The sequence below is a fragment of the Carcharodon carcharias genome, chromosome 13, assembly GCF_017639515.1.
Source record: "Carcharodon carcharias isolate sCarCar2 chromosome 13, sCarCar2.pri, whole genome shotgun sequence".
NCBI lineage: Eukaryota > Metazoa > Chordata > Chondrichthyes > Lamniformes > Lamnidae > Carcharodon > Carcharodon carcharias.
Window position 1 is genome coordinate 24,432,000 of NC_054479.1, and position 27,067 is coordinate 24,459,066.

A 27,067-nucleotide genomic window follows, 5' to 3' on the forward strand; every position below is an offset into this window, starting at 1 on the left:
TTCCAACAATTTGCTAAGTATGACTTCCCTGGTGATTGTAATTTTCCTGAATTCCTCTCTCCCTTCCAATTCCTGACTTACAGCCAACTCTGGGATGTTATTCGTATCCTTTATAGTGAAGACTGATGCAAAATACCTGTTAAATTCATCTGCCATCTCCTTATTTTCCATTATTAACTCCCCAGGCTTATTTTCACTTTGTTAGCATTTTTGTTTTTTAAATACCTATAGAAGCTGTCTGTCTTTATATTTCTAGGTAGCTTTCTCTCGTACTCTAATTTTTCCCTCCTTATCAATCTTTCAGTCATTCTTGCTGCTTTTTATATTCTGTTCAATCTTCTGACTTGCCATCCATCTTTGCACAATTATATGTTTTTTCTTTAAGTTTGTCTTCTTTAAGAAAACTTCTTTGATAAACACTTAGTTACTTTAGTTAAGTGGTGCCATGGGATCACTGGAACAGGAACATCCTCCACTAACAATGCAGCATACTTGTGCGCCAATCTAGATTATGGGCTAAATTTTTCCCTCATCGGGCAGGTGAGCGCCTGACTCGAACGAGCGTAAAATGGCGTGCAGGCGTCCCGACATCATCGCACACTCATGCAATATTTCAGCACGCCCGTCGACAATTAAGTGGCCTATTAAGGCCTTTAATCAATTCGTTGATTGGAATTTTTCGCTGCCCGTCCAACTGTTTGGTTGGCGGGTGGGTGAAAAGACCAAGCGGCCTTTACATTTTGGGCGAAGCCTCACCCACTGGCGGGATGAGGTTTTGACCAGTGATTGTAAAAAAAAGTAAAAACTTTTAACACTCCTTTTTAACATGTTCCTGCTCATGTGACTCTGTCACATGAGGGGACATATTTTCATGATTTTTAATAATAAAAATGAAGATATTTAAAATATTCAGCTCCCTTAGGCAGCTCTGTGCCTCAGGGAGCTTTTACTGTGCACAGCTGCGAACTTCCACACTCGCTCCGAGGGAGCTTTTACTGTGCACAGCTGCGAACTTCCACACTCGCTCCGAGGGAGCTTTTACTGTGCACAGCTGCGAACTTCCACACTCGCTCCCCCCACCACCTCTCTGCCCCCGCCCCAGCAGCGCTCAGCGTTGTAGCATGCATTTCACACTGGCTGGCCGTTAATTGGCCAACCAGCGTGAAATTGCGGTCGGGGCCCGATTGTGGGCGGGGGTTGGCTTCGTGACCACTCCCGGGCCCACCTGCCGTGCCCTCCTGACGAGGGAATAAGTCTGCCCTATGTGCACGCCTGGGAATGGGGCTTGAGGCCACGGCCTTGTAGCCCAGAAATAATGGTGGCATCACTCAAGTCAAGCTGATGTTCCATTTGACAGAAACTAGTATTTACTCCAGCACTTTAACCTGTGTGGTACAATATCAAGCCAGTGAAATCAGGCCAGGAGGCTAGGTACAGATGGTCACCCTAAATGGTGGCTCTAACAAAGGAGCAGACGTGTTGTTTTCTTAAGTCATGTTTCTGTTGGGAAAAAATTATATATTTTTAAAGTATTGCTGATTGATGTTGCATTATTAATTGAACCATGAATGACTGACCTTGAAAATATAGTGGTCAAGAGTCCATTATAAAAGATTTAATAGCTGAGCACTTGGAAAACATTGGCAGAATCGGACAGAGTCAACGTGGATTTACGAAAGGGAAATCATGCTTGACAAACCTACTGGAATTTTTTGAGGATGTAACTAGTAGAGTTGATGAGGGAGAGCCAGTGAATGTGGTTTATTTGGACTTTCAGAAGGTTTTCGACAAAGTCCCACAAAAGAGATTGGCGTGTAAAATTATAGCGCATGGGATTGGGGGTAGTGTATTCAGCTGGATAGAAAACTGGTTGGCAGACAGGAAACAAAGAGTAGGAATAAACGGGTCTTTTTCCAAATGGCAGGCAGTGACTAGTGAGTTACTTCAGGGATTGGTGCTGGGACCCCAGTTATTCACAATATATATTAATGATTTAGATGAAGGAATTAAATGTAATATCTCCAAATTTGTAGATGACACAAAGCTGGGTGGGATAGTAAGCTTTGAGGAGGATGCATAGATCCTTCAGTGTGATTTGGACAAGCTGAGTGAGTGGGCAAATGCATGGCTGATGCAGTATAAAGTGGATAAATGTGAGGTTATCCATTTTGATAGCAAAAACAGGAAGGCAGATTATTATCTGAATGGCTATAAATTGAGAAAGGGGAATGCGCAACGAGACCTGGGTGTCTTGTACACCAGTCGCTGAAGGTAAGCATGCAGGTGCAGCAGGCGGTAAAGAAGGCAATTGGTATGTTGGCCTTCATAGCCAGAGGATTGAAATACAGGAACAGGGATGTCTTGCTGCAATTGTACAGGGCCTTGGTGAGACCACACCTGGAATGTTGTGTGCAGTTTTGGTCTCCTTATCTGAGGAAGGATGTACTTACTATAGAGGGAGTGCAGCAGAGGTTTACCCAACTGATTCCTGGGATGGCGGGACTGACATATGAGAATAGATTGAGTCGATTACGATTATATTAGCTGGAGTTCTGAAGAATGAAGGGGGATCTCATAGAAACCTATAAAATTCTAACAGGACTGGACAGGGTAGACACAGGAGGATGTTCCTGATGGTGGGGAGTCCCGAACCATGGGTCACAGTCTGAAGATATGGGATAGACCATTTAGGACTGAGATGAGGAGAAATTTCTTCACCTAGAGAGTGGTGAGCCTGTGGAATTCATTAACACAGAAAGTAGTTGAGACCAAATCATTGTATTTTTTCAAGAAGGAGTTAGATATAGCTCTTGGGGCGAAAGGGTATGAGGAGAAAGTGGAAGCAGGCTATTGAGTTGGATGATCAGCCATGATCAAAATGAATGGCGAAGCAGGCTTGAAGGGCCGAATGGCCTACTGCTCCTAGCTTCTATGTTTTCTATGAGTTTGCTGGGTATCTATCGGTGAGTTTACTGCGCATGTTGTTATTAATATGCAGACATCCCAATTTGTGGTGATGGAGTGATATGGCGTGAGTTGCGAATCATTACAAATCATTGGATGATTTCTGCCGTTAGCCTCGCAAAATAGAAACTCACCATCAAACCCCCCGTCGCTGTGTGCATTTCAGGGACTTGCTGCATTTACTCTGTTAAAATGAATTAAATTTGCTGCACAAAATCAGGGTTGGTGCTTTTAAAAGCAAATAACTGCGGATGCTGGAAGGGTCACGAGGACTCGAAATGTCAACTGTGCTCTCCTCCACCGATGCTGCCAGACCTGCTGAGTTTTTCCAGGTATTTCTGTTTCTGTTTTTGTTTTGGTGCTTTTAAAGATTTATGATGCTACAATGCCACTGAACCTCTCTGGCTCAGAAAGGAAACAATTGAAACTGTGGAGTCTCATTCCTGAAGATAGTAACTTGTCCCTAAAGGCATTTAATTTTACTATTTTTCTTACTTTTCCTTTCTGCCTCTTTTCATTCCCTCCTAATCTAACATTTTTTTCCCTTCCTTTATTTTTTTTATCTGTATCTAATTTAACTGTAATTCACCTTATTTCCTTCTCTGCCATTCCTGTTTGTTTTTCTTCATCCCTAAATCTTATCGGATAAAGACATAGACTATCGGTCCTGTCACTCACTGAGGTCCCTGATACGCCGTTGTCAACTCACACTTCCAGCCAATTTCAAGCTGAAGGGCGAGGAAAAGAATTGAATAAACTGCACAAGCCACATGATTCTGCTGCAGATTCTGGGTTATGCTTAATTTTGCCTTCTATTTTGCATGCCCCATCTACTAGACCCCATTGTTACACTTATCACTGATATACATGGAAGAGTGTGCCATGTATGGTGGGATTTGTGTTACTGACATGCACACAGTCACATTATAGTAGCTGATCAAACTCACTTCAAAACAAACTCTTGCACCATTAGTATAGGTAGGAACATAGGAACAAAGGAAATAGGAGCAGGATTAGGCCATTCAGCCATTGAGCCTGCTCCACCATTCAGCACCTGTGTATATTTCTTTGCAGCCTCTTTGTGTTCTCCTCACAGCTTCCATTCTGACCTTAGATATATTATTCTCTGTCTATTTGTCTAAGTCATTAATAAAGATTGTAAATAGCTGAGGCTCCAACACTGATTTTTGCAACACTCCACTAGTCACAGCCGGCCAACTTGAAAATGTCTCATTTATCCCTACTCTCTGCTCCCCGTTGGTCAACTGATCCTCTATCCATGTGAATATATCATCTCCAACCCCATGAGCTCTTTTCCAGTGTATTAACCCTTTGTGTGGCACTTATTGGGCAGAATTTTGCCCTTGTTGGGCGTGCGGGCCCCACCAGCTTGATGGTGGGCGGACAGCCAACGCCCACCACCAAAACAGGGCCCGCTGCCATTTTGAGTGGGCGGGCCAATTAAGGCCTGCCCAACAGGAAGCGCTATGCACTTCCTGTGCGGGGTTGGGGGGATTTCCCAACTGTCAAAGTGCGCTCTTTTGCGTATGCGCCCAAAAGAGCGCACTGCTCCCTGAGACTAAATGCTGTCTCAGGGAGATTACTGACAGTCCAAAAAACTTTAAAAATAGAAAAATTAAAAAATTATTAACATGTCCCCCTCATGTGACAATGTCACATGAGATGGGACATGTTAATAAATATCACATAAAATGTATTAAAGTTTTTAAAAACGGACATGAAACCTCATCCCACCAGTGGATGAGGTTTCATGTATTATCAGAAGCCTGCTGGGGCTCCCGGCCTGCCTGCCAACCTTAAGGTTGGACAGGCAGTGTCTTTAATTATCTTACTTATTCTGTCAATGGCCTCAATTGGCCATTGACAGGTTGGCGGGTGGGCAGCTGATTTCGCTAAAAATTTAAAGGGACCGGGATTAGTTCCTCCCAACATCATCCTGTGTCATTTTCCTGTCAGTGAGCGGGCCCCGCCCCCAAATTGCCGACAGGAAAATTCAGGGCCATTGAATGTCTTTTTTACATTTAAGTATACTGCGTCTCCTATATCTACCCTATTAGTTACATCCTCAAAAAACTCTAATAAATTGGTCAAACAGGATTTTCCTTCTGTAAAACCATATTGCTTACTCTATTCATATTCTAAGTGCATTGTTAAGACTTCCTTAATATTAGATTCCAGCACATTCCTGATGATTGATGTCAGGCTAAATGGCCTGCAGTTCCCTGTTTTCTTTTTCGCTCCTTTCTTGAATAGCGGTGTTACCTTTGCTAACTTTCAATCTGCTGGGATTGTCCCAGAATCTAGGGAATTTTGGAAAATCATAGCCAGCTCATCCACTATCTATTTGCAACTATCTCTTTTGGAACCCTAAGATGTAGACCATCGGGACCTGAGGATTTGTCAGATTTTAGTCCCTTGAGTTGTTCCAGTGCTACCTCTCTGCTGATTTTAGTTACCTTAATTTCATCACTTTTATTAGCCCCTGGATTACCTTCTATTTCTGGTATGCAACTTGTGTCTTCTACTGTGAAGACAGACAAAAAATATTTGTTCAATCTCTCTGCCAATTCCACATTCCCATTTGATTTCTCCTGTCTCTGCTTCTAAGGGGCTAGCATTTACTTTAGCCACTCCTTTTTTATATACTTGTAAAAGCTCTTACAATCTGTTTTTATATTCTTGGCTAGTTTCCTCTCATATTCTATATACACCCTTTTTATCAACCTTTTGGTGTGGCCTTTTGCTAAAAGCTTGTCTGTCAGTAAGACTGCTTAGTTCCATCTCTAAACTTTAATTGCTGATGTCTCTATCTAATCTCCACTGCCACTGATACTCTCATCCAAACATTTGTCATCTCTGGGCTGGATTTCTCCAGTAATTCTCTTATTGGCCTTTTTAGCTCCACCCTACCTAAACTCCAATTCATTCAAAACTCTACCGCATAAATCTTCTCCCACATTAAATGCTAGTTCTGCACACCTGTCAATTTTGCCCTCACCAAGCAGGATGCAGCCCCAGTATATAAACTTCAAAGTATTTTACATTGCTTTCAAATCTCTCCATAGCTTCACTCCACCGAACTTCTGTAATGCTCATCAACTTCCAATATCTAATATATGCTTTTCCAGCTCTTGTCTACTGTGCGTTCCCTGATCTCCCTGCTTCATAGTCTGTCTTGAAGTTTTTAGTTATGTCTCTGCACTTCTAAATCTCTCTGCAATATTTTCTCTACTTTCCTATTCCCATTCAAAGCCTCCTCAAAAAGGGCTCTTCAGGTGTATCTTCGGTAACTTCCCTTGACCTTTCTTCCACTCCCTTTTCAGTGCCACCACTCCTGTTAAAAACAACTTATAATGTTTCTCTGCTTGCAAGGTGTTATAGAAATATAAGTTTTTTTATATCTGCACTGATTACTCTGTTTAATCATTTGGTCTGAACCAACGCAGGCTGATAAGGAGCTGGATCAAGGAAGGATGGTGCCCACGCATGTCTTATGAAATGTCTGCCTTTAAAATTAGGCTTGGACTTCAGCAGAACGTGGAATAAAGTGCACAATAAGGATTTTGCATTCCTTGAAACAATGCTTGATTTTTATTTCTGTTCTGCTCTTGAACTCTTTCCAGCCTCTCTTCATCATTCCCATGAATTACTTTCCATCATGTTTTAAATTGTAGGAACAGAATGAATCAGTAAATTTTAAATTGAATTGGAGCTGCCAAAACTTTTATTGAAAAGGTATTTAAAGTAGAGTACAACTTTCAGTATACTGCGCACAGAAAAAGAGCAGTCCATTTAACCCTCAAACCTGTTCTACCATTCGGTGAGAACATGGCGGACCTGCAGCTAACTCCATATTCTTGCCAGTGCCCCATTCCCCATTACGTATGGTTAGTAAATCTATTAATCTCAGAATTAAAATTGACAATTGATTCAGCATCAGTTGCTGTTTGGCAGAAGAGAATTCCAAACTTGTATCAGCTGTTTTTGTGTAGAAGTGCTTCCTAATTTCAATCCTGAAAAGCCTGGCTTTAATTTCTACATTATGCCCCCTGGTGCTGGACTCTTCAACCAGCAGTAATAATTTCTATCTAACTATTCTATCAATTCCCCCTAATACTTTGAAAAATCAATCAAATCACCCCTTAATCTTCTAAATTCCAGGGGATACAATCCTAGCCATAGTTTAACCCTTGCTGAATAAAGTATTCCAGATGTGGCCTAACCAGGGCTTTGTGTAGTTGTAGAATAATTTCTAATCCCTCGTATGCTAATCCTCTAGATAGAAAGGCCAGCATTCCATTGCCCCTTTTGATTAATTTTAATGTGCTGGTCCATGGCTTTTTTGTGACCTATGTACATGGACCCTCCCAGAAACAAAATTGCAACGCGTCAGTGTCACCAAAGGCAGATTAACTGATCATTCATCTCATTATAGTCCTCAGGGCATTATCATCACCACCTTCTCACAGATGATTGTTGGCCTTGCTCAACAATATCCACATCCCATGAAAGATTAAAAAATGTCATTGCATTTTGCGATAGTTCATTGCATGTTGGATGCTTTGAGAGACATGAAAGCCAGAACATAAGTGCAATTCTCCAGTGATTGGAGACATACCTCATATAAAGGTGGATGGTTGTAGTTGTTGGAGGCCAATCAGCTATGTCCCAGGACATTGCTTCAGAAGTTCCTCAGGATAGTGCCCTGAGCTTGACTATCTTCAGATGCTTCATCAATGATCTTCTCTCCGTCATAATGTCAGATGTGGGGATGTTTGCTGATGATTGTACAATGTTCAGTACCATTTACAATTCTTCAGATACTGAAGCAGTATGTGTCAATATGCAGCAAGACCTACCTGGGCAACATTCCAGGTCTTAGGCAGATAAGTTGCAAGTATCATTCACACCACACAAGTATCAGCCAATGATAATATAAAACTAGAGCGAATCTAGCCATTCAGTGGCATTACCATTGCTGAATCCTGCGCTATCAATATCCTAGGGATTATTATTAGCCAGCAACTGAACTGGACAGTCATATAAACACTGTGCCTATAAGAGCAGGTCAGAGACTGGGAATTCTGAGGTGTCGCTGGGACCAAATCCTCTAAGTCCTGGAACCTCCTTCCTAATAGCACTGTGGGTGTACCTACACCACATGAACTGCAGCAGTTCAAGAATGCAGCTCACTATCACCTTCTCAATTAGGGATGGGCAATAAATGCTGGCTTGGCCAGTGACACCCACATCCCATGAATGAATAAAGAAAAGAATAACTCACCTCTAGACTCCACAAAGCCTGTCCACTGTCCATAAGGCACAAGTCAGAAGTGTGATGGAATACTGTCCACTTGCCTGAATGAGTGTAGCTCCAACAACACTCAAGAAGCTTGACACCATCCAGGACAAAGCAGCCCGCTTGATCTGTACCTCATCCACCAACTTAAACATTTACTTCCTCCATTACTGACACACAGTGGCGGCAATGTGTACCCTCTACAAGATGCATTGTAGCAACTCACCAAGGCTCCTTTGACATCACCTTTCAAACCCTCTGCCACCCGGACAGACAAAGGCAGCAGATGCATAGAAACACTACCACCTGCAAGTTACCTTCCAAGCCACACGCCATACTGATTTGGAACTATATCACCATTCATTCACTGTTGCTGGGTCAAAATCCTGGCACTCCCTAACAGTCGTGTACCTGCACCACATGGACAGGAGCGGTTCAAGAAGCCAACTCACGACCACCTTCACAAGGGGCATTAGGAAAGGACAGCAAATGTTGACCTTAATTGCCAGGGATGCCAACATCCCATGAAAGAATAAAAGGAATTCTTTATTCGATGGCTGACAGCAATTTGTTTATTTCTACAAAATAAACATTAATATCTGGCTAAGTATATGTGGTTAAATAAAATAAACTTAGTCTGACCTCTCCTTAACTAATCACTAATTGATTAATTTGAGATTTTCAAGGGTACTAGTACAGCTGTTAGGGCTGAGTGGTCACATCAAGCAATTAATGGCCATGCTGGAGTGGCCACTGCAAGTTCATCTGTGAGTCAGTTTATAGAGACCAACAGATGTGGAACTGTATAAAGTAAAATGTATAAATAAACAATGGGCAGATAGTCTCACAGATTTATTTTTTATTTTTTGTTTTTAAGGATTGCCTAATGTAAGGCATCAGATTGACTGTGATGTGCTGCAGCTGTGGTGAGATGCAGTTGATCCAGTTAATCTAGTTTGTAAATTGGAGTACCATATTATATTTAGGAACAATACATAATTGTATATTCATGGGAATGCTGTTGCATGCAAATGTCAGGAGCTAGAACACATCAGCTGTTTCTAAAAGGTAGATTTGTTTTAGGCTAAACTGCTGAACACCCAACTTCATTTCCCGGTCCCCGTGTTTTCTGAGGTTGTAAATGATTCCCTCAGATCTTCTTCCCTTGGCTTCAAAGCTGCCATAACTGCCCCCATCTCAAGCTTTGACGCCTCTGTCATTGCAAACTGGTGCCTCACCTCAAAACTCCTTTTCTGCTTCAAAGAATTGAATGTGTTGTTACCTCCCAAAGCCATGCCATCTTTTCTGCGACTCTGCTTTTCAGTCTCCCCGAAGAGTTTTCCACCCCAACACAGCACTGAACAGCCCTAAGCAAAGCCGCAAATGACATCCTCTATGACTGTGACCGGGGTGCATTTTCCCTTCTTGACCTCTGCAGCGTTTGACATGGTGAAGCAGGCCATCCTCCTCCAATGCCTCTTCTGTGTTGTCCAGCTCAGTGGGATTACACTGTTCATTATCTAATCACAGTCATATTCTCTGTAGCAATGGCTTCTCTTTCCACCCCAGCAATGTTACTTTTGGAGTCCCCAAGGATCTTTCTTTGGCCCTATCACTTTCTCTTCTAAACACTGCACCCAGGCAATGTTAGCCACAGACATAGAGCCAAATTGGACAGGTATGCTCATGATGCTGAGTTCTACCTTTCCAATACCTAACTGAAAACCTGTGTTGTCAGCAAATTACTGTGGATGCTGAAATCTGGAAGAAGAACAGAAAACGCTGGAAATACTCAATAGGCCTGGTAACATCTGAGGAGAGAGAAACAGAGTTTACATTTCAGGTCTGTGACCTTTTATCAAATGTTGCCAGACTTGCTGACTATTTCCAGCATTTTCTATTTTCATTATCTCTGTTGTCAGACTGTTTGTCTGACATTTAAGCTTGATGAACTGCAATTTTCTGCCCTAAGACAGAAATCGTCATCTTCAGCCCTTGCTATACACATCTTAACCACTGATTCCCTCCACCTCATTGACTATGTCAGGCTCAACCAGACTGTTGGTAAGCTCCCATTAGACCATGAGCTAAATTTGTAACCCCATATTCTCATCACAAAGGCTTCCTACTTCCACCTCTAAAACTGTGCCTTTGTGCCTTACCTTATCTGATGTTGAAACCATCATCCATGCTTTTGGAGAGAAGGAAGAAAGTAAGAAAGAAAGTTGTAGTGACCTAACTGAGCATCACTTGGTTTATATTTAAACTAAACTGATGCTGGTGATTAATAGAGTCACTGTTGTTAAGCCAGTGATGTCATAAGTCTTTCGCTTTTGAACTTCTATGGCTGCGACCCACAAGATGTTTGAATAAGCAGAAAAGCCAGCGTAAGCAAATGGTGAAAGTTTTGAAATTTTTCATTTTGAAAGTTTTTATCGTGCACTGTTCTCAGGATCATCGCCTTTCAAAATGTGAACTTGATCTTTTATTTGTATTTGTCTAACAGTTTGCTGAATTCTGTCCATATACTGGAGAATTTGCAGCTGTTATCTGCAGCCGTTGTTGGCTGATATATACATATGTAAGCGCACACGCACACACAAACACACATACATTTGCACACATATAACAAAAGATGCAAACATAAGTAAACACAGGAAGACCTGGCATGGTGCTTCAATCTTTTCAGACTTCAATAAATGGAATAAAGTTTGCAAAAGAGAGGAAAAGCAGTTTCGAAACTAACAAACAGTCCTTGACTCATTCAAAATCTAAAAGCGTTGCTTTGTTGCAAATGTTTAACATTACATTTGCCTGGAAATGCTCTTTCTAACATTTTTGTTGTAAATGCCTTTTTAAATAGTGAAAAGGCTGCTATCCTAATTTGCTATACGCTACTGAAGCAATTAATTTCTGGTAAGTGATTGAATATATTCTGATTGTTATGGCTTATCCCATTTACAGAAACAGCTTGCAAATTCACACTGAAAGTAATGGAATCCCTAAAACATCTAATTGAGAGAGAGTGAGGGAGCTTGATCATGTACATTTTTAATGGAAGTGCATGATTTCTCAAGATTACTTTCATGTAAGAATTTTAATTGAATAAAATGGATTAAGCATGGGTTTGTGGCAGTCAGTGTTTGCCAGTCAGCTCCTCTAATGAGGGAAACAGATATCATAACCATAGAATACAGTCCGTAGTCTAAACATAAGATCTTTTCATTGTTTGTCAGCCTTGTATCTTATCAACAGTACCTTTAAATCTTGTGGCTAAGAAGGCAGTAGTTCTGCTTTTTAAAAATGCTAAATGAGCAGCTCCCAGTTATGAAATTGTCATGAACTTCAGGAAATTCTTCTATTCAAATAGTAGGTTCACAGTAATGGGTAGATTTATATGTAACTGTTTTGCAAAGAATGTTTAGGAGCTGGGTGTGCATTTGCAGTGTTATCAGCTGATGTTGTTTGGGTGTCTTTATTTCAGTAGGATGTGTTCAAACAGTGAGACAGAGAGTGAGGCTGGAGACCTTGTTGATCAACAGTTTGAAGAAATGAACAATAAACTGACTTCCATCACTGATCCCACAGGATTCCTCAGGATGGTCAGCAGGAACAACCTCTTCAATAGGTAGGAACATTTTCCAGGTGCAAAGTCTTATACTGCAAATAAAATGTGTTGCATAATTCACGAAAGAGTAGTTATCCCAACTGAAATACTGTGGTAGATTGGATCCTTAGGTCTCATTAGCCACAATACTAGAGTTTATAAAAGAAACTCGTAAGCTTCTCCGGTGTGAGCTACATCAGGGGGAATTTAATTCAAGTGATGAGATCTTGCCCGCCAGCTGGAGAGCTAGTGAAAGTCCCGCATTGCCTCCTTTGGGAAAAGCCCTGGGATTAAGGACAGCAGGGACAGAAATTTTGCCCCCTGTGGGCTGCTGACCTATCAGTGACCGGCAGCTTCCCAATCCTGGGAAGCACTACCATAATGGGCAGCTGGCAATGTACCCACCAGAGGCCCAGGATCAACAAGGGACCCAAGGCTAAATGTGACTAGGATGGGATGGGGGTTGCGGGGTTGGGGGTCACAGGATAGGCTGGGGCAGGAGGGTTGGGGTCAAGGGAAGGGTGCTGGCTTTCAGCACTCCACCTACTTCCTGATGCCAAGACCCTTGATCAAGCACTGAGTGTCTTCGAACGTGGGAACCCCTGTGGGGTTTGTTTTCTGGGCTTCCCACATGAAGACTCCTCCACTGCCAATGGTAGAATAAAGCAGCAGGGGGATGAGGCCTGTAAGTGGGCATTAATTACCCACTTAAGAACCTCAATTAGCGTACGGACGGGAAGGCTGCCAACAAGCCTTCCTACCCCAGACTTAATCTGGCGGAGGTGGGAATGCGGTGGGGTACCCACCTGGCACCCACTCGCCTGATTCAAATCCCCCCAACTCCAAACTCACCGCCCATGATCTTTGAGACCTCTAAACTAAGAGAAGTAGAACGTGTGTTAACTTGAGGCATGAAAGAGCTTTGAACTGAAAGCCAAGCAAAGACATTGGGCTGGATTTAATGGAGGCGACGGGAGTCTTGCCCACCAGCCGGAGGGGTGATGGGGAGTCGTGCCCCACGTCACCTCCTTTGAGGAAAGCCCACCATTAAGCTTTCCCCAGGATTAAAGACACTGGGGGCAGATATCCCACCCCTCGAGAGCTGCTGGCCAATCAGTGTCCATTGCCAGCAGCACCACAGGGAGTGGTGGGAACTGCCATCAATACACCGCCCCCCTCCCCCCCTCTCTGGAGGTCCAGGATCAATGAGGGATCTGAGACCAAATGTGACTGAGGGTGGGATGGGCGATGGGAGTCATGGGAGAGGGGGGAGGGTCAGAGACAAGGGCAGGGGCTGGATTTAATGGAAGTGATGGTGGTCTCAGCTGCCTGCTGGAGAATGTTGCCTCTTTTTGGGAAGGTCTGCCAAATTAAGTGCCACTTAGGCACGTGACTGGATAGTGGTGAGCCTTCCTCGGGATCATGGACCCTGGGGAGCGGAAGTTACACCCACTGAGAGCTGCCAGCCAATCAGAGGTTTGGTCTCTCGACCAGGCACTGATTGCCTTTGAACGTGGGGCCCTTCACCAGTAACCCACAAGCAACCCCACATGGATTCGTTTATCGTGCTGCCCACATGGCAAGCCCCCCCCCGACCACCACTTGGTTATATTGGCAGTGGCAGGAAGTGGCCCTTAAACGGATGTTAATTGGTCACTTAAGGCCCTCAACTGGCTTTGGGGCAGGAAGGCTCCCCATGGGCTTTCCCGCCACAGAATTCATTGTGGTGGAGGCGGGGAGGTGTCAGAGGTCCCACCCGCCACCCTTCCGCCTGATTAAATGCCCCCTCCAACACCAAACCTGCCATGGGGGAGCACATTAAATTCCACCCAGCAGTTGTGTGTCATGCTTTAGTGGTGCAGAATCTGCCTGACTCTGAATGAGTGAGCTTGGAAGGAAGTGTGAAAATTAAGTAAAATAGGACACTAGCTTTACTGGACTGGCACAATCTCTCTTTAGCTCGTGCTTTCCAACTATTTGCAGGGCTGCATCCTCATGTTGATTGAATTGTCTTGGTTTGGAAGGACAGCCAGCAGCCCTTGTCTCCTTAAGCATGAGGGTATCCTTTACATTTAAGGCAATAGTGAACATATTGCTATCATTTGGAACACTGGAGTGCCACCCCATGCAGTTTCCAGTCTATTTCCTACCTTATATAGACACATGGCAAATCACTAGGCAAGGAATTTCAAGTGCCAGACCATAATATGCAAAAATTCAGGACAACATTAGAATAATGTTTACTTTGTAACAAAATGGATAAGGAGTGCTAGTGTGAAAGATGTGGATGTTTCTTACTATACTTGCCATGCCCTTTTGCTAATATTGTACCAGGTTGTGCATAGTGTGTTTGTGGCATGTGTGATGTGGCCATACACTTGATGAGTGCTAAAAAACAAAAGCAACAATGAGGAATTAATTGTTGAAATATCAGTGTAGCAAGGAAGAATGGGATACCAGATGCTAACCCGATGATTCCCAGAAACAGCATATGATGCCACATTTCTTAAACTTGCAATCCATAAATCTAAATTAAAGCTTTACCAACTCACTTTCACAAACATTTTTCCATGTAATTTTTGACGGAGTCCTACTTTACTCTAGCCAGTTGATACAGCACAATAGAGGAATTGTGAATTGCATTTATTAGGTCCATTGTAAGTTCTGTGAATATTGTAAGCTTGATTCACCTTCTGTTTGTTATTTGTTTTCAACATATTACATCCAACTGGAACAAATGGATTAAATGAGATCCAGGTTTCCATTGGCAGCCTGCCAAGATGCTAGTTGCACTGGACTTCCATGTTTACTTGACGCCCTGCATCTGAATGAATGAAGTCTAATAATTGCTTAGTCCTGTTTGTTAACTTTTACACTGACTGTCACTTGTGTTGGGATGTTTGGCTTGGATGTGGCCTTGTATTGAGAGAAAATTGCATCATCTGCGACTACTTCAAGTGTGCCACAGCACATGGAATTGGAAGTAACCTTATGATATGGGTCGATAACTGGTTGGGAGTGTGGTTGTTGGAGAAAAAGGTAGGGATAAAGGGTTTTTTTCTCTGTTTAGCTGGAGGAGATGAGCAGTTTTCCCCAGGGATCTGTACTGGGGCCTCATCTTACCACATCTCTTAATGACTTGGATGAAATAATAGAGGGTTGTTTGTCTAAATTTGCGGATTACACCAAGGAGCCACGGTAAAATGTGTAGATTGGAACAGGAACTTGCAAAGAGGCTTAAAGGCTTAAGGGAGTGGATAAAACCTGTAGCAGATGGATTCAACAGGAAGAAGTGCGTGGTCATCCACTCTGGATCTAAGAAAGACCAATACGAGCATTTTCTTAAAGGTGAGAGATGAGGAGCTATGGAGGAGCAATGGGATCAAGATGTACATGTAGACAAATCACTAAAAGCTAGTGCACATGTACAGAAAGTAATCAAAAAGTCAAATGGAATATTAACCTTTATCTCAAAGGGAATGGAATTCAAAAATGAGGAAGTAATGCTTCAATTGTGCAGTGTCCTAGACCCCATCTGGAGTACTGTGCCCTATTTTAGACACTGAAACTCAAGAAATATGTATTAGTCTTGGAAGAGGTACAGTGAAGATTCACCAGGATTATATTATGAGGCCAGGATGCATAAATTTGGCTTATATTGCTTTGTATTTAGAAGGTTAGGGGTAATCCAATAGAGGTGTTTCAAATGATAAAGGGATTTGGTGGAATAGGTACAGAGAAACTAGTGCCTCAGGTCCAGAACAAAAAATTATGTTATCAATTGAAATTACTTTTATTTTTAAATCAGAAGGTTGTAGCTTTATATTAAATCCAGGATTTGAGTATGCAACCTAGGCAGGCAGATGTGCTGCATGGTCAGAGCTGCCATCTTTCAGGTAAAGTCTCAAAGCACAGCCCTGACTGCCTGGTCCAGTAGTTGTAGCAGATCCCAGGGCACCAATGAAAGAAAAACAATGAATTCTCTCAATATTTTTCTCTTAATCAACATTACCAAAAGCAGATTAGCTCAGATTAACAAGTAATTCATCTTATTATTTAATGGAAATTGGCTGTCACAATGAATTACTGCACTTCAAAAATAATTAATTGGTTGTGAAGATGTTTCGAGTGTCCTGAGGATGTGATAAGGTACTATATAAATGGTCTTTCTCCATTTTATCCATATTGCTCAAGACCTTGCATGGTGTTTTCACGGTCATAATGACTCATGTAGAAGATCCTGCTTAGACAGTGATATTCATTTATAAACAAAATAAACACGAAGAATGAAGACCAAGGTGCTGCAGCAAAGCCTGTTAAACCTCTGGCAGGAGGTGACTGTTCTTGGGTGGTGGACATCATTAACTCTTCCTTACCCAAGCTCTTTAACTCACTGTGTGCTTCTTCATCAATCACTCTGTGCCCTGTGGGTTAAATGTAGCTCTTCTGGCGCTTGGGAGAGTCTGTGATTGTGTTACAGGGTGTTTTGAGGTCCAGCTGACATTAGTGTGGCTTCTCAAGTGTTAATGAAAAGAAAATTTTTCAAATACTCCTTCAATAAATCACATTCCAATATTGATTCTATTGTATCAAACGTTCTATGATGTTACTTAAGTTCAGTGTATGTCTGTTTAGGTAGCAGAATATTACATGACAGATAGCTTATGGTACTAGGCATGGGTTCAGCTGGCCACTCTGGCTTTATTATTCAATACTATCTTAATGCTCTGTCTTCTAACGATCTTCAGACTGAGGGAAGAAAATGGCGATAATGGGAGGACATGGTGACTGCAGCAGAGGAAAATGCAATGAAAGGTTACAAAGCCACTTGATTTACCTCTACACTATCTCTCTCTGTTGGTCTACTTCTCGGTTTCTCTCTGTCCCTATCTCTCAGCCTCTCTCTCGATCTCATTCTCTGTCAGTCTCTCTCTCTCTCGCTCTCTTGTCAGTCTATTTCTCCATCTCTCCCTTCCTCTCTGTCTCTTCTGGTCTCTCTCTTTCTCTCTCTCTTTCTGTCTCTCTCTTTCTCTCTCTCTCTCTTGCTGTCTTTCTCTCTGTGTCTCTCTATTTCTCTCTCTTTTTCTCTCCTGTTCTTTTGCAGCAGTGCTTTTGAGCAGACTCAGGCATTCCCAGTGTATAGTGTCTATTTTTTTAAACCCTTAGCATGGCATCTAAGAGAAGTGCAGCAAAACATAGCAAATTACGATTACAATATTGGAAAAGGTAGAATTCATGGAATGTATTGTATGTAAATAAGTAAGACAATTTTATTATTGCTTTATAATGTTTTATCACTATTTTATGTTTCAAATAAATACTTATATCTATGGTGTTTACCCGTTCACAAACTTGTAGTTAGCCTTCTAACGGCATTCTATAATCCAGAAAATACTGAAATCCAGAAATGATTTGGTCCCAAGCATTCTAGACTGGAGAGGTTATAGTGTATTACTATATTGAACACACATAGAGCATTGACCATTTAATACAGCTATACTGCTTCAGTGCATTCAGTGCTTCAAATTGAAGAGACACCACCTTGCTAGACTGGCTTGCATTAAGCCCTTTTATGAACTCTTTTTTAAATGTTACTGTGTGTACAAGTTAGCATGTGCACTTCCTATGTCGTCCCTAAACCCATTCATGCCTTGCTCTGCATCTCTCACGCCAGTACTGCATTGGTTAACAGCATTTTGCATGTTAAACAGGATGGGATTGGAAGTTTGGCAGGGCTGATTTTCTTATAGCAGGTGCTTAAAGGCATAGAAGTTTACAGCACAGCAGGAAACCAACTGATCCATCATGTGTGCTGGCTCCATGCTGGAGCATTCATATGCTTGCCATGCAGTATTGTAGGAGGACTTACCTTTGCAAGTGTTTTTAGTATGCCATATTTTTTCCCACGGCTTGGGATATCTTGTGTATTTCCGAAAGAGTATCGACTCTTTCAGCAGTTTCCTTCCATGCCTGCTACACAATACACTTTCAGGAGGTGGGGACTGTGTGGTCATCCTTGACATATTTTTGGTCTCTCCTTCCTCCAACTCCCTCAGGTAGCTCTTCCAGCACCTGATCACTGAATCTGGGCTTTCCTTGCCTTGTAACTCTTTCGAGTACAAACACGTTTCCATCTGTTCCTATTCAGATGAAATTACATTGTTTCATAATTTGCCATGGTGAGATTTGAACTCTTGATCTTGGGGTTACAAGCCCAGTACCATAACCACTTGGCTATTTAGGCCAAGCTTTCCTTGCCTTGTAGCCTTCTTTTTGTAGAACATTTACTAATTAAGTGACTGCACAGGGTTCACATGCACTATTTCAGTGTTTGACTGGCTGATCAATGCTACTTAGATGTTCTGGCCTTGATAATTGACCTCATTCTCCATTGGGTGTCTTGATGTGTTCTGTTACAGCACATGCTGTTTTGCATGAAAATCATAGCTTCGTGTGTGTGATTAATTACATTTGGCAAGTTTAATTAATGTTCACTTAACCCTTTCTTACCACAGAATCTTGATAAAACACATTGACCTAGAAAACAAAATCCCCAGTATGACAGGCAAGAAGTGTGCACACGCTTCTAGTCAAATGTCCCCTGCCCACAACATTGGCAGAGAAGGTCACACTGATAGCAGGATCAGCAACATTCTATATGTAACGTAATATATCAGGGTTCTGTGCTTTTTACAAGACCTGTTTTTTTTCATTTTGGACTGCCCTCGCACTTCATTCACCATTTGCTTACCTCACACAGCACAACATGGCACTAACTGGCCAGAAAAAACCCTTCTCCACTGCAATTTAAAATCATGAAGAACTTACAGATTAGCTGCTGGTTTAGAATTTCTGGCTACTATTTCGTGGCATCTGCTGTGTCGTATCACTCTGGAAAATGCCTTTTGTCTGCAGAGAAAAGGGTTTTGCCACTTTTGCACTGTTATTGCTCTTTGCCTCACAAATAGTCTGACTGCAGATAGGGGTGGAATGGAAAGTTAGTTTGGGGTTTGAGAATGAGGGAGTGCAACAAGAAAGAAATCACAGAGCAGGAGAAGTTGCCAGAAGATGGAGGAGGAGAAGGAGTCATTGAACAGGAGACTTTATCCACAGAGGGTCTTCAAGGAACATTTCTTCTATCACAGTTTTACCGAGGAGCAATGTATGAGGCTTTTACTGAGCTGTGTCACCTTTTGCAGTCACAACTGCCTGCGGCTGGCAAGGTCACCAACGCTCTCCACTTTTATGCCAGTATCTCTGTATCACATAGGTCATTGAGCTCTCTACACCAGGACAAATACCTACTGCTTCCATATTAATAGAATGAAGCCAAACAAGAGAGCACGAGGTTTTGCACACATGGCATAATTGTTCATGCTGCTAAGTGTCATTAATTGCATGAGCATTGTTTTTCATGCTCTTTATCACCAGCCTACATCTTTATTAATTGAAAGAGATTCCACTCGTTCAACATACAGCTGGTTTGCAACCACAAGCAGCCCATCATGCAGGTTTGTACCTTGTAATATGCCTTTAAGGGATAGCAGCATGCCATCACTAGATGAGAAGTGTGTCATGTGATCCTGTCTCAATTTCACTTTGGCCTGTGAGCAGAAAACAGCACACACAACTCTGCTGCTAATGTCCTCAAGCCTCCTACCTTTGAGCAGCTGTTCTGATGTGCCCAGTTTAAATAAATGAACCACAATGTGTTTGCACAATCCTTTATGAATGATTGGTGTCATTATATCATTATTAAAAACAACACAGTGCCCACTATCCCAGCATTCGTCACAGCTCTTTCATCCTGTGTCATTCTTCTGTGCCACCTTTACTTTTGCAGGCCAGTGCTCTACTTTAGCAGTCGAGCGAACTACAACAAACAATTATGATCACATAATACAGGGTTGTAGGATAGTGTCCTAGGCCCAACCATCTTCAGCTGCTTCATCAATGACCTCCCTTCCATCATAACATTAAAAGTAGGGATGTTTGCTGATGATTGCACAATGTTCATCATCATTCACAACTCCTCAGATACTGAAGAAGGCCATGTCCATATGGACAACATTCAGGCTTGCTGTCATAAATGACAAGTAACATTCTTGCCACGCAAATGCCAGGCAATGACCTTCTTCGACAAAAAAGAATCTAACCGTCGTCCCTTGACATTCAATGACATTGCCATCACTGAATCTTCCATCACCAACATCCTGGGGGGTTACCATTGACCTGAAATTGAACTGGACTAGCCATATAAATGCTGTGGCTACAAAAGCAGGTCAGAGGCTAGGAATTCTGCAGGCACTAACTCACCTTCTAACTCCCCATTGCCTGTCCATCATCTGCAAGGCACAAGTCTGGAGTCTGATGGAACATTCTCCGTTTGCCTGGATGACTGCGGCTGCAATAACTCAAGCAGCTCAATGCCATCCAGGACAAAGCAGCCTATCCACCAACTTAAGCATCCACTCTCTCCACCACCGATGCACAGTGGCAGCAGTGTGTACAATGTACAAGATGCACTGTGGCAACTCACCAAAGCTACTTCAACAGCACCTTACAAACCTGCGACCTTTACCACCTGGAAGGACAAGGGCAGCAAACACATGGACATACCTTGGAGTTTCTCTCCAAGCCACACACCGTCCTGACCTGGAAGTATATCTCCATTCCTTCACTGTCACAGGATCAAGATCCTATAATTTCCTTCCTAATAGAACTATGGGTACTTGCATCAGATGGGCTTCAGCAACTGAAGAAGGCAGCTCAACCTTCACAAGGCAAATTAGAGATGAGCAACTGATGCTGGCCTTGCCAGCGACGCCCACATCCCATAAAAGAACAAAAGAAAATACAGTAAGCGCAGTTACATAGAAATACTTTGTAGCTTCTGCAGCACCCCTATAATTTTTAAGCAATGTTTCCCAATTGCACAATAAGATAATTTCTGCGACAGTAACTTACAACTCAAGGGATTGGATGCTTTCCCCTTGTAGTCCTGGCTCAGCAGACCTTTGATCCATCAGTGTGGACCCTAAAATCTCAGGAATGACCTGGACTAATTGGCTTGAGGCCTGCCCACACTTTATAAAGGAGCTTTCTGCATTAACAGAGCAGATGATTTGGTTGGACTTTCACATCTGCATTAAGTTAATTCACAAAACTGTTATATTATTTAGTTGCGATAATAACTAGGTAATCCAGGCCTTGATCCTGGGCTGATCCCGGTGTAGATGCTGGTCATCTTTGTCTAATTAGTTCCCCGTTCCATCTCATACAAATAGTGACCAAAATGAGCGACCTTAGCCATGCTGATGTTGCACTTATATAATATAGGCCAGAATCTTTGGGTTGGCAGTAGGGGTGGGCCCCGCTCGCAGAAGCGTAAAATGATGCGCAGTGACATCAGGCAAGCGTCCCGACATCACCACGCGTCATTCCGATTTTCAGTTTGGCGGGCGCACACCAGAGTCAGTTGCGCGCCCGTCGAACTGTCAAAGGCCTGTTAAGGCCATTTAAATATCAATTAAAACACTTAACATAGCTGCCCATCCAACCTTAAGGTTGGCAGGCTGGCGAAGAGCCCAGGCGGGCTTCGCATTTTTCATGAAACCTCATCCACGGGCGGGATGAGGTTTCATGAAGGTTTCTAAACTTCAATAAAAATTTTCAATAAAATTCATAAACGTGTCCCAGCTCATGTGAGACTGTCACATGAGGGGGCATTTCTTAAAAAAATTTTCTTTCTTTGTTTAAATTTTTAAAAATCAAATGAATCTCCCTGAGGCAGCTCCATGCTTCAGAGAGATTCCTGCGTTCTTTCACGCATGCAAAAGACTCAGTCTACTCCCCCTCCCCACCCCCCCATGCCTGCACAGGGAGCGCTCAGCGCTTCTGGGTGGGTGTCACACTGGGCGGGTCTTAATTGGCCCGCCCACATAAAATGGCGTGCAGCCGATCACAGGCAGCGATCAGCTGCGCGTCTGCTCGCGTCCACTCCCGCCCAGCCCCTCCGAAGGGGAGAAAATTCTCCCCATAGTATATAATAAATGTGGAGGGAAACAGAGTTAACATTTCAAGTCGAGATGACCTTACACGAGAACCCTGTTTCTGTCCACAGATGCTGCCTGACTTGCTGAGTATTTCCAGTATTGTTTTGTTTCTATTTCAGATTTCCCAGCAGCTGTAGTATTTTGCTTTTGCACTGATTTTGCACTTCTTGGCCTTAAAATCTGCTTTGCTCAACCAGGTTAATATAATGGTGATAATACTGAGATGATTATACCATGTCCAATTGAAATTGGTGATTTCATCAATGCATGGCAGGCTGTAATCTGGGGCCCTGTCAGAACAGAATCCATCAGCTGCTGGAATGTGGAGGATTCATCCTTCATTTTGAAAAGCATGACCATAAACTTATAAAGCCCTGATGGTTAGCACATGGGGAAGAACTGGGCCCCACTGCTTAATTATACCTATCAGCAGCTTTTTGTAAGTCTCATGTTTTCAGGTACTTGATGCCTCCTTGCAAATTAAAGATTTCATCCATATGATGCATAGATAGGCATTACCTTCTGACAGATAACTTAGTTTAGATCACACAGAACTGTATTTTTCTGTCCTTCTTAAAAACTAGCACCACTAATAATGCCCTTAGCCTCTGTGTTCCAGGGCCTACATCTCTTACTTAGCAACTAATATTGCTTCACGCTATGTGTTATTCATGTTGCTGAATTTGAGGTACCCGTGTTTACTTCATGCACCATTTCCTTTGCACAGACTGCAGAAGAACAGCGGGCAGTAATGTGCCTGCCTTGTAGGGCCACCTCTTCAGGTCTCAGCCTCTTTTCAAGTTGTGTAGACTCTTCTGCAAGAAATTAGAAATCCTTCCTTAGATGGAATTGTCGTGTCGTCACGGCCACCCACCTTAATTGGCCGGGCAACCCAGAGGCAGGATGCTCAGGCCATGGTTTCAGCAAAGTGCCTCAACAAAGCCTGCACCTTCACTATTTTGGTTCCAGCCACACACATGGTCCTAGTATTCCAGCAGGGACTAAGCTGATTAAAATCCCATCCAGTGAGTCTGTCGTTTGTTATATGCTGCTGGCAGCAAAAACTACCAAGCTATGACTTTCTTGGTATTCCCGGTGCCAGATATGATCTTCCTGATCGTTTCCCTGGACCAACAATCAGCTGCACTTTACCCCACTTTGTTGCAGTTCCAGCCCCTGCAAACTCTGACATCTCCCCTTTTCTGTGGAACTTTCTCAGCTTCAGGACTGTGATGGCACACCCAGCTGGAATCCCAGTAGACCAACATCTTTCCCATTCCCTACACTCTACTATGTTAAGGTTGTGTTCAGCGACCTGTTTGTTTACCAGTAATGCTGAGAACTATTGATGGGAGTCATAACATGACACCCCATAGCTGGATTGCTGCATGGAAAAGGTGTGTGCATTATTTTCAACACTAATGCACTTGCACTAGCACTGTTAATCACCTACATAAAACACTACTGAACTAACTAACCCCTTCCTATTTGTTGGCAGTGTATGTAACCTCAGATGTCAAGGAAATTAATTGCACAATTCTAATTTGCAGCTTTTAAATGTTTGCAAATTTTTGTGTTCTTAAATGCTGAGTGCACTAAATAGGACTATTCTACTACAGCTGATGTGACCAATTTTTTTGTACTTAGAAGAGGATTTTGTTTAAAAAAACTTATTTTTGTTTAAAATGACCTGAATAAGATGAGAATAACCTAATAGACCACGGTGCAGAGATTTACAAAGTGGCTGTTTTTATCTGTAATTCTACAGCCCTTAATGGAAGTGGAACATTTCCTGTGCATCTCCTTGTGTGTTTATTAGGGTTCACCTCTGACTGGTTTCGTGTCCTTCATATTTACAAAATGCATTTAGAAAACAGATTAGTGATAGGTGACTTGCTGATTTGTTGACCATTTGTCAAAACAAGACAGTTCAATGCCTTGATCGAAAGTGACTGCATAATGCAGCCACTTTCATTGTCACACTTCTAGGCCCTTTAATGTTTGCATAAGATAGATCTGATTTTCATTTTTATTTGTGGCACAAAAAAATCGTTTGCTATTTTTTAACAGGCCTAGAGACACTTTCTGGCAGAAGCAAATTTTTTTCCGATTGTGATTGCCCTTTGCTTACAACATGTGGACGTTCATTATGATCATATACTATAAGGTGCTAATGATACCATGTACGTTTGATGTAGTGAGTCAACCTTGTTAGTTCTTTTGCGTGACCTTGTGGAATTATTGAGTCATGGTAATGGAACTGGTGTGTGTTGTTGACCTGCTGTGTTAGTGGCTGGTTGTAAGATTTGCTTTATATGTGGAACCCACCTGAGATGTTATCTACGGTCTGTATTCAGTTAGTTGATCTCTGTGAGAGCAGTGATGGGGTGCTGCAGTTGCCCACAACAATCTTAGGTGAAGGAACAGAAAATCAGCGCAGGGATCTCCCACCTAATTGCTCCTTAGCAACCCCTTCTGGAAAGTGTATACATGTGGTGAGGAAAGGATTGGGTCGGTTGCAATGACCTCTGTGATTGAATTGCTGTCCTATACTGGCTAAGCTCACACGTGAAAAATGACTGCATTGGCAAAGTACCAGAGGAATGCCGTTACTTGTAGAACTACACCCCAGTGTACAGAAAAGGAGCAAATTGGAGCAGGAATGAAAATAGAAAATCTGCACAAAATGCACATGAAAAGTTTTACAAACATGGTGATAAATGGTAATGAAGTAAGTGTTTGCATCTCAGTTTTGTTTCCAGGGAAATCTATTACATAGAGCACAAATGAGGCTGTTGTTGCTTCCAGTTAATAAAGTGCACTGTGCCCTTTCTGTGTCAGCTACGTGCCAGTTGTATTATACAGCAAAGAAAAAGGAGAGACATGCTTGAATGGAATGCTCCATTTCAGTTACTTCTCATGTTGTTATTTTGCTTTTTTTTCCTGTTAGAAAAGCAGTGCTGTTCATTTCCTTTCATTCTCTGGCTGTCACTCTGACAAATGGCTGCTTTGCCATGTACACCACGTAAAAGCTTGAGCACAGAGCTGAGGCCTGAGCTGTGATCAGCTGAAAAATGGCCCAATTGAGGAACAGAACCTGGAGGACTCCTGCAAATGTAAGAGGGAGGGACCACACCTCCAACCTGTTTTTGACAGGCATTATCCTTCTTAAATGGTATTTTTAAGCGTGTATTGCAGGCAGACGAATAATATCAGGCACAGGCTTTATGTTTAAAGGACAGAGGTGATGACAAAAGGGCATTGTCCCTATTTCAGTTTGTAGGCTACCACCCCTGACCCACACTGAATTGTATGAGAATTACAGGGTTGTAATGTAAGACAAGTGATGCCCCATGGGTAAATATTTACTTAGTCCCCAAACATGGTACTGCGAGAAAATATAAAATTCCATGTTTAGCCATTGAATCAGCCTTTTACTGGCATCTTTTTCAGCTTTATAAAGTATGCAGGATTTGACATTCCTTCAGCCAATGAAGTTCCTCATTTCTCTTTGCTCCTCTTCTTTGTCCTTCTCTTTCATTTCCATCTTTCAACTGTATGTCTAGTCCATTTAGTTCAGCCTCAACTTTGGAAGATGAACTTCTGCAGTTCTCCCAACAACTTTGGTAAACTAACTTTTTGATATTTCACTGCCCTCTGCTGGAATAATCTTCCCATTTCGTCATTGTCTCCAGTAATGTTTGATAAACGTACTTCTTCCTAATTCTGTAGGCATCACAATTTTATAAAGCAGGATATTTTTTTCCCCTTCAATTTTTCCAAGGTCTTTCCTCTCCTGCAGGTGGTGACTCATACTGGTATGACCCTGGTTGTTCTTCGTCTGTGAGTTGGAGTAAGAATACTGATACAGTATTGGTTCTGGATGACATCGAGGCCAACTATAACAATGTGTATATTTGAGTCAGTTCTTGAGTTTTCTTGGAGCTGGTGTACTTGGTCACCGCCTTTGTCCCTTCCGACACGGCGTGCTTGGCCAGTTCCCCAGGCAGCAGCAGGCGCACAGCGGTCTGGATCTCCCGGGAGCAATGTGTATATTTCATGTTCACACAAACACACTAAATAGTGTACTGGTTAACGTACTTACGTAAATTACGCAAGAAGGCCGCTCACCACCACCTTCTCAAGGACAATGAGGGATGGGCAATAAATGCTGGCATCGCCCACATCCCATGAACGAATAAAAAACAATATGCACTAATCTAATGTAATTGTTAACTTAGTCAGAGAGATATGACCCTGAGAGGTTAATTGTGCTGTAAATGTATCTGTATCTCTGTCCCTTGTGCTCTTTGTATTGACCCTAGTCTGCCAACCAGGGTCATAGCTGTTCATCTCAGCAAAATAGTTTCAATTGATAAATAAATAATCAGTGCCAAATTGGATGGAATTCAAAAATTCATTCCGAATTTATTTCTCTAAATATTTTGGCTAAGTTTTATAAAGCACTCTTTTCCTTAAACCCCCTAAAGCTATCATGTGGGATTTGTTTCATTACTTTTTGTTTAGCTGACCTGATTCCAAGAAAGATTTCTCAAGCATAAACGCAATATTGTAGAAACTTTTGAGGACTCAAGAAAGAGGAGTACATATGGAGCTGTGTTAACAATGGTGTTGCAATTGCAAACTACATTTTTAATCACCTCCTGAATGATTTCCAGGTTATTTTTAAGAGAAGAAAGATTTTGCAGCTCACCATTCAATTGAAGGAATGACTGGTGTCAGATAACAAAGGCTAGATGTTGAATTGCCTTGACATGAAGGATCTTTGGCCATTCTGTCAGCAAACTCATCAGCATCTCTCAGGTTCTGAGATGTGTTTGGCTGCTGTCAGAGTTTGGGTAAATTATGCTGACAAACTTTTCTGTGTCAAGTGATATTTTATCCCTTGAATGTTTTGCGCACTTGTGAATCATATGGGCTCTGCAGTTTATTGGATATAACCCATCAACATTAGATTTCAGCCACAAAATGACAGACTGACGTTGCTCCAAGATTTACAGTTGGTGGTGTTAGCTCTGTGGGGATGCTTGCATTTCACTACGATCATCGAACTTCTTACTTCTTTAATGAGTTAAAGCAGAGTGCTTTCCTTCTGGAAAC

General features: G+C 42.3%; 1 protein-coding gene across 2 annotated transcripts in view; it reads left to right on the forward strand.

The window, feature by feature from the left end:
* Window positions 1–27,067, forward strand: part of ttc28 (tetratricopeptide repeat domain 28) — a 775,554-nt gene that overhangs the window by 627,302 nt on the left and 121,185 nt on the right. The window contains exon 13 of one of the 2 annotated variants that reach the window (XM_041202994.1): window positions 11,769–11,912. In XM_041202994.1, coding sequence (XP_041058928.1) covers window positions 11,769–11,912 — 144 coding nt within the window. The remainder of the gene's footprint in view (window positions 1–11,768; window positions 11,913–27,067) is intronic. The other variant, XM_041202995.1, reaches the window with a different exon arrangement.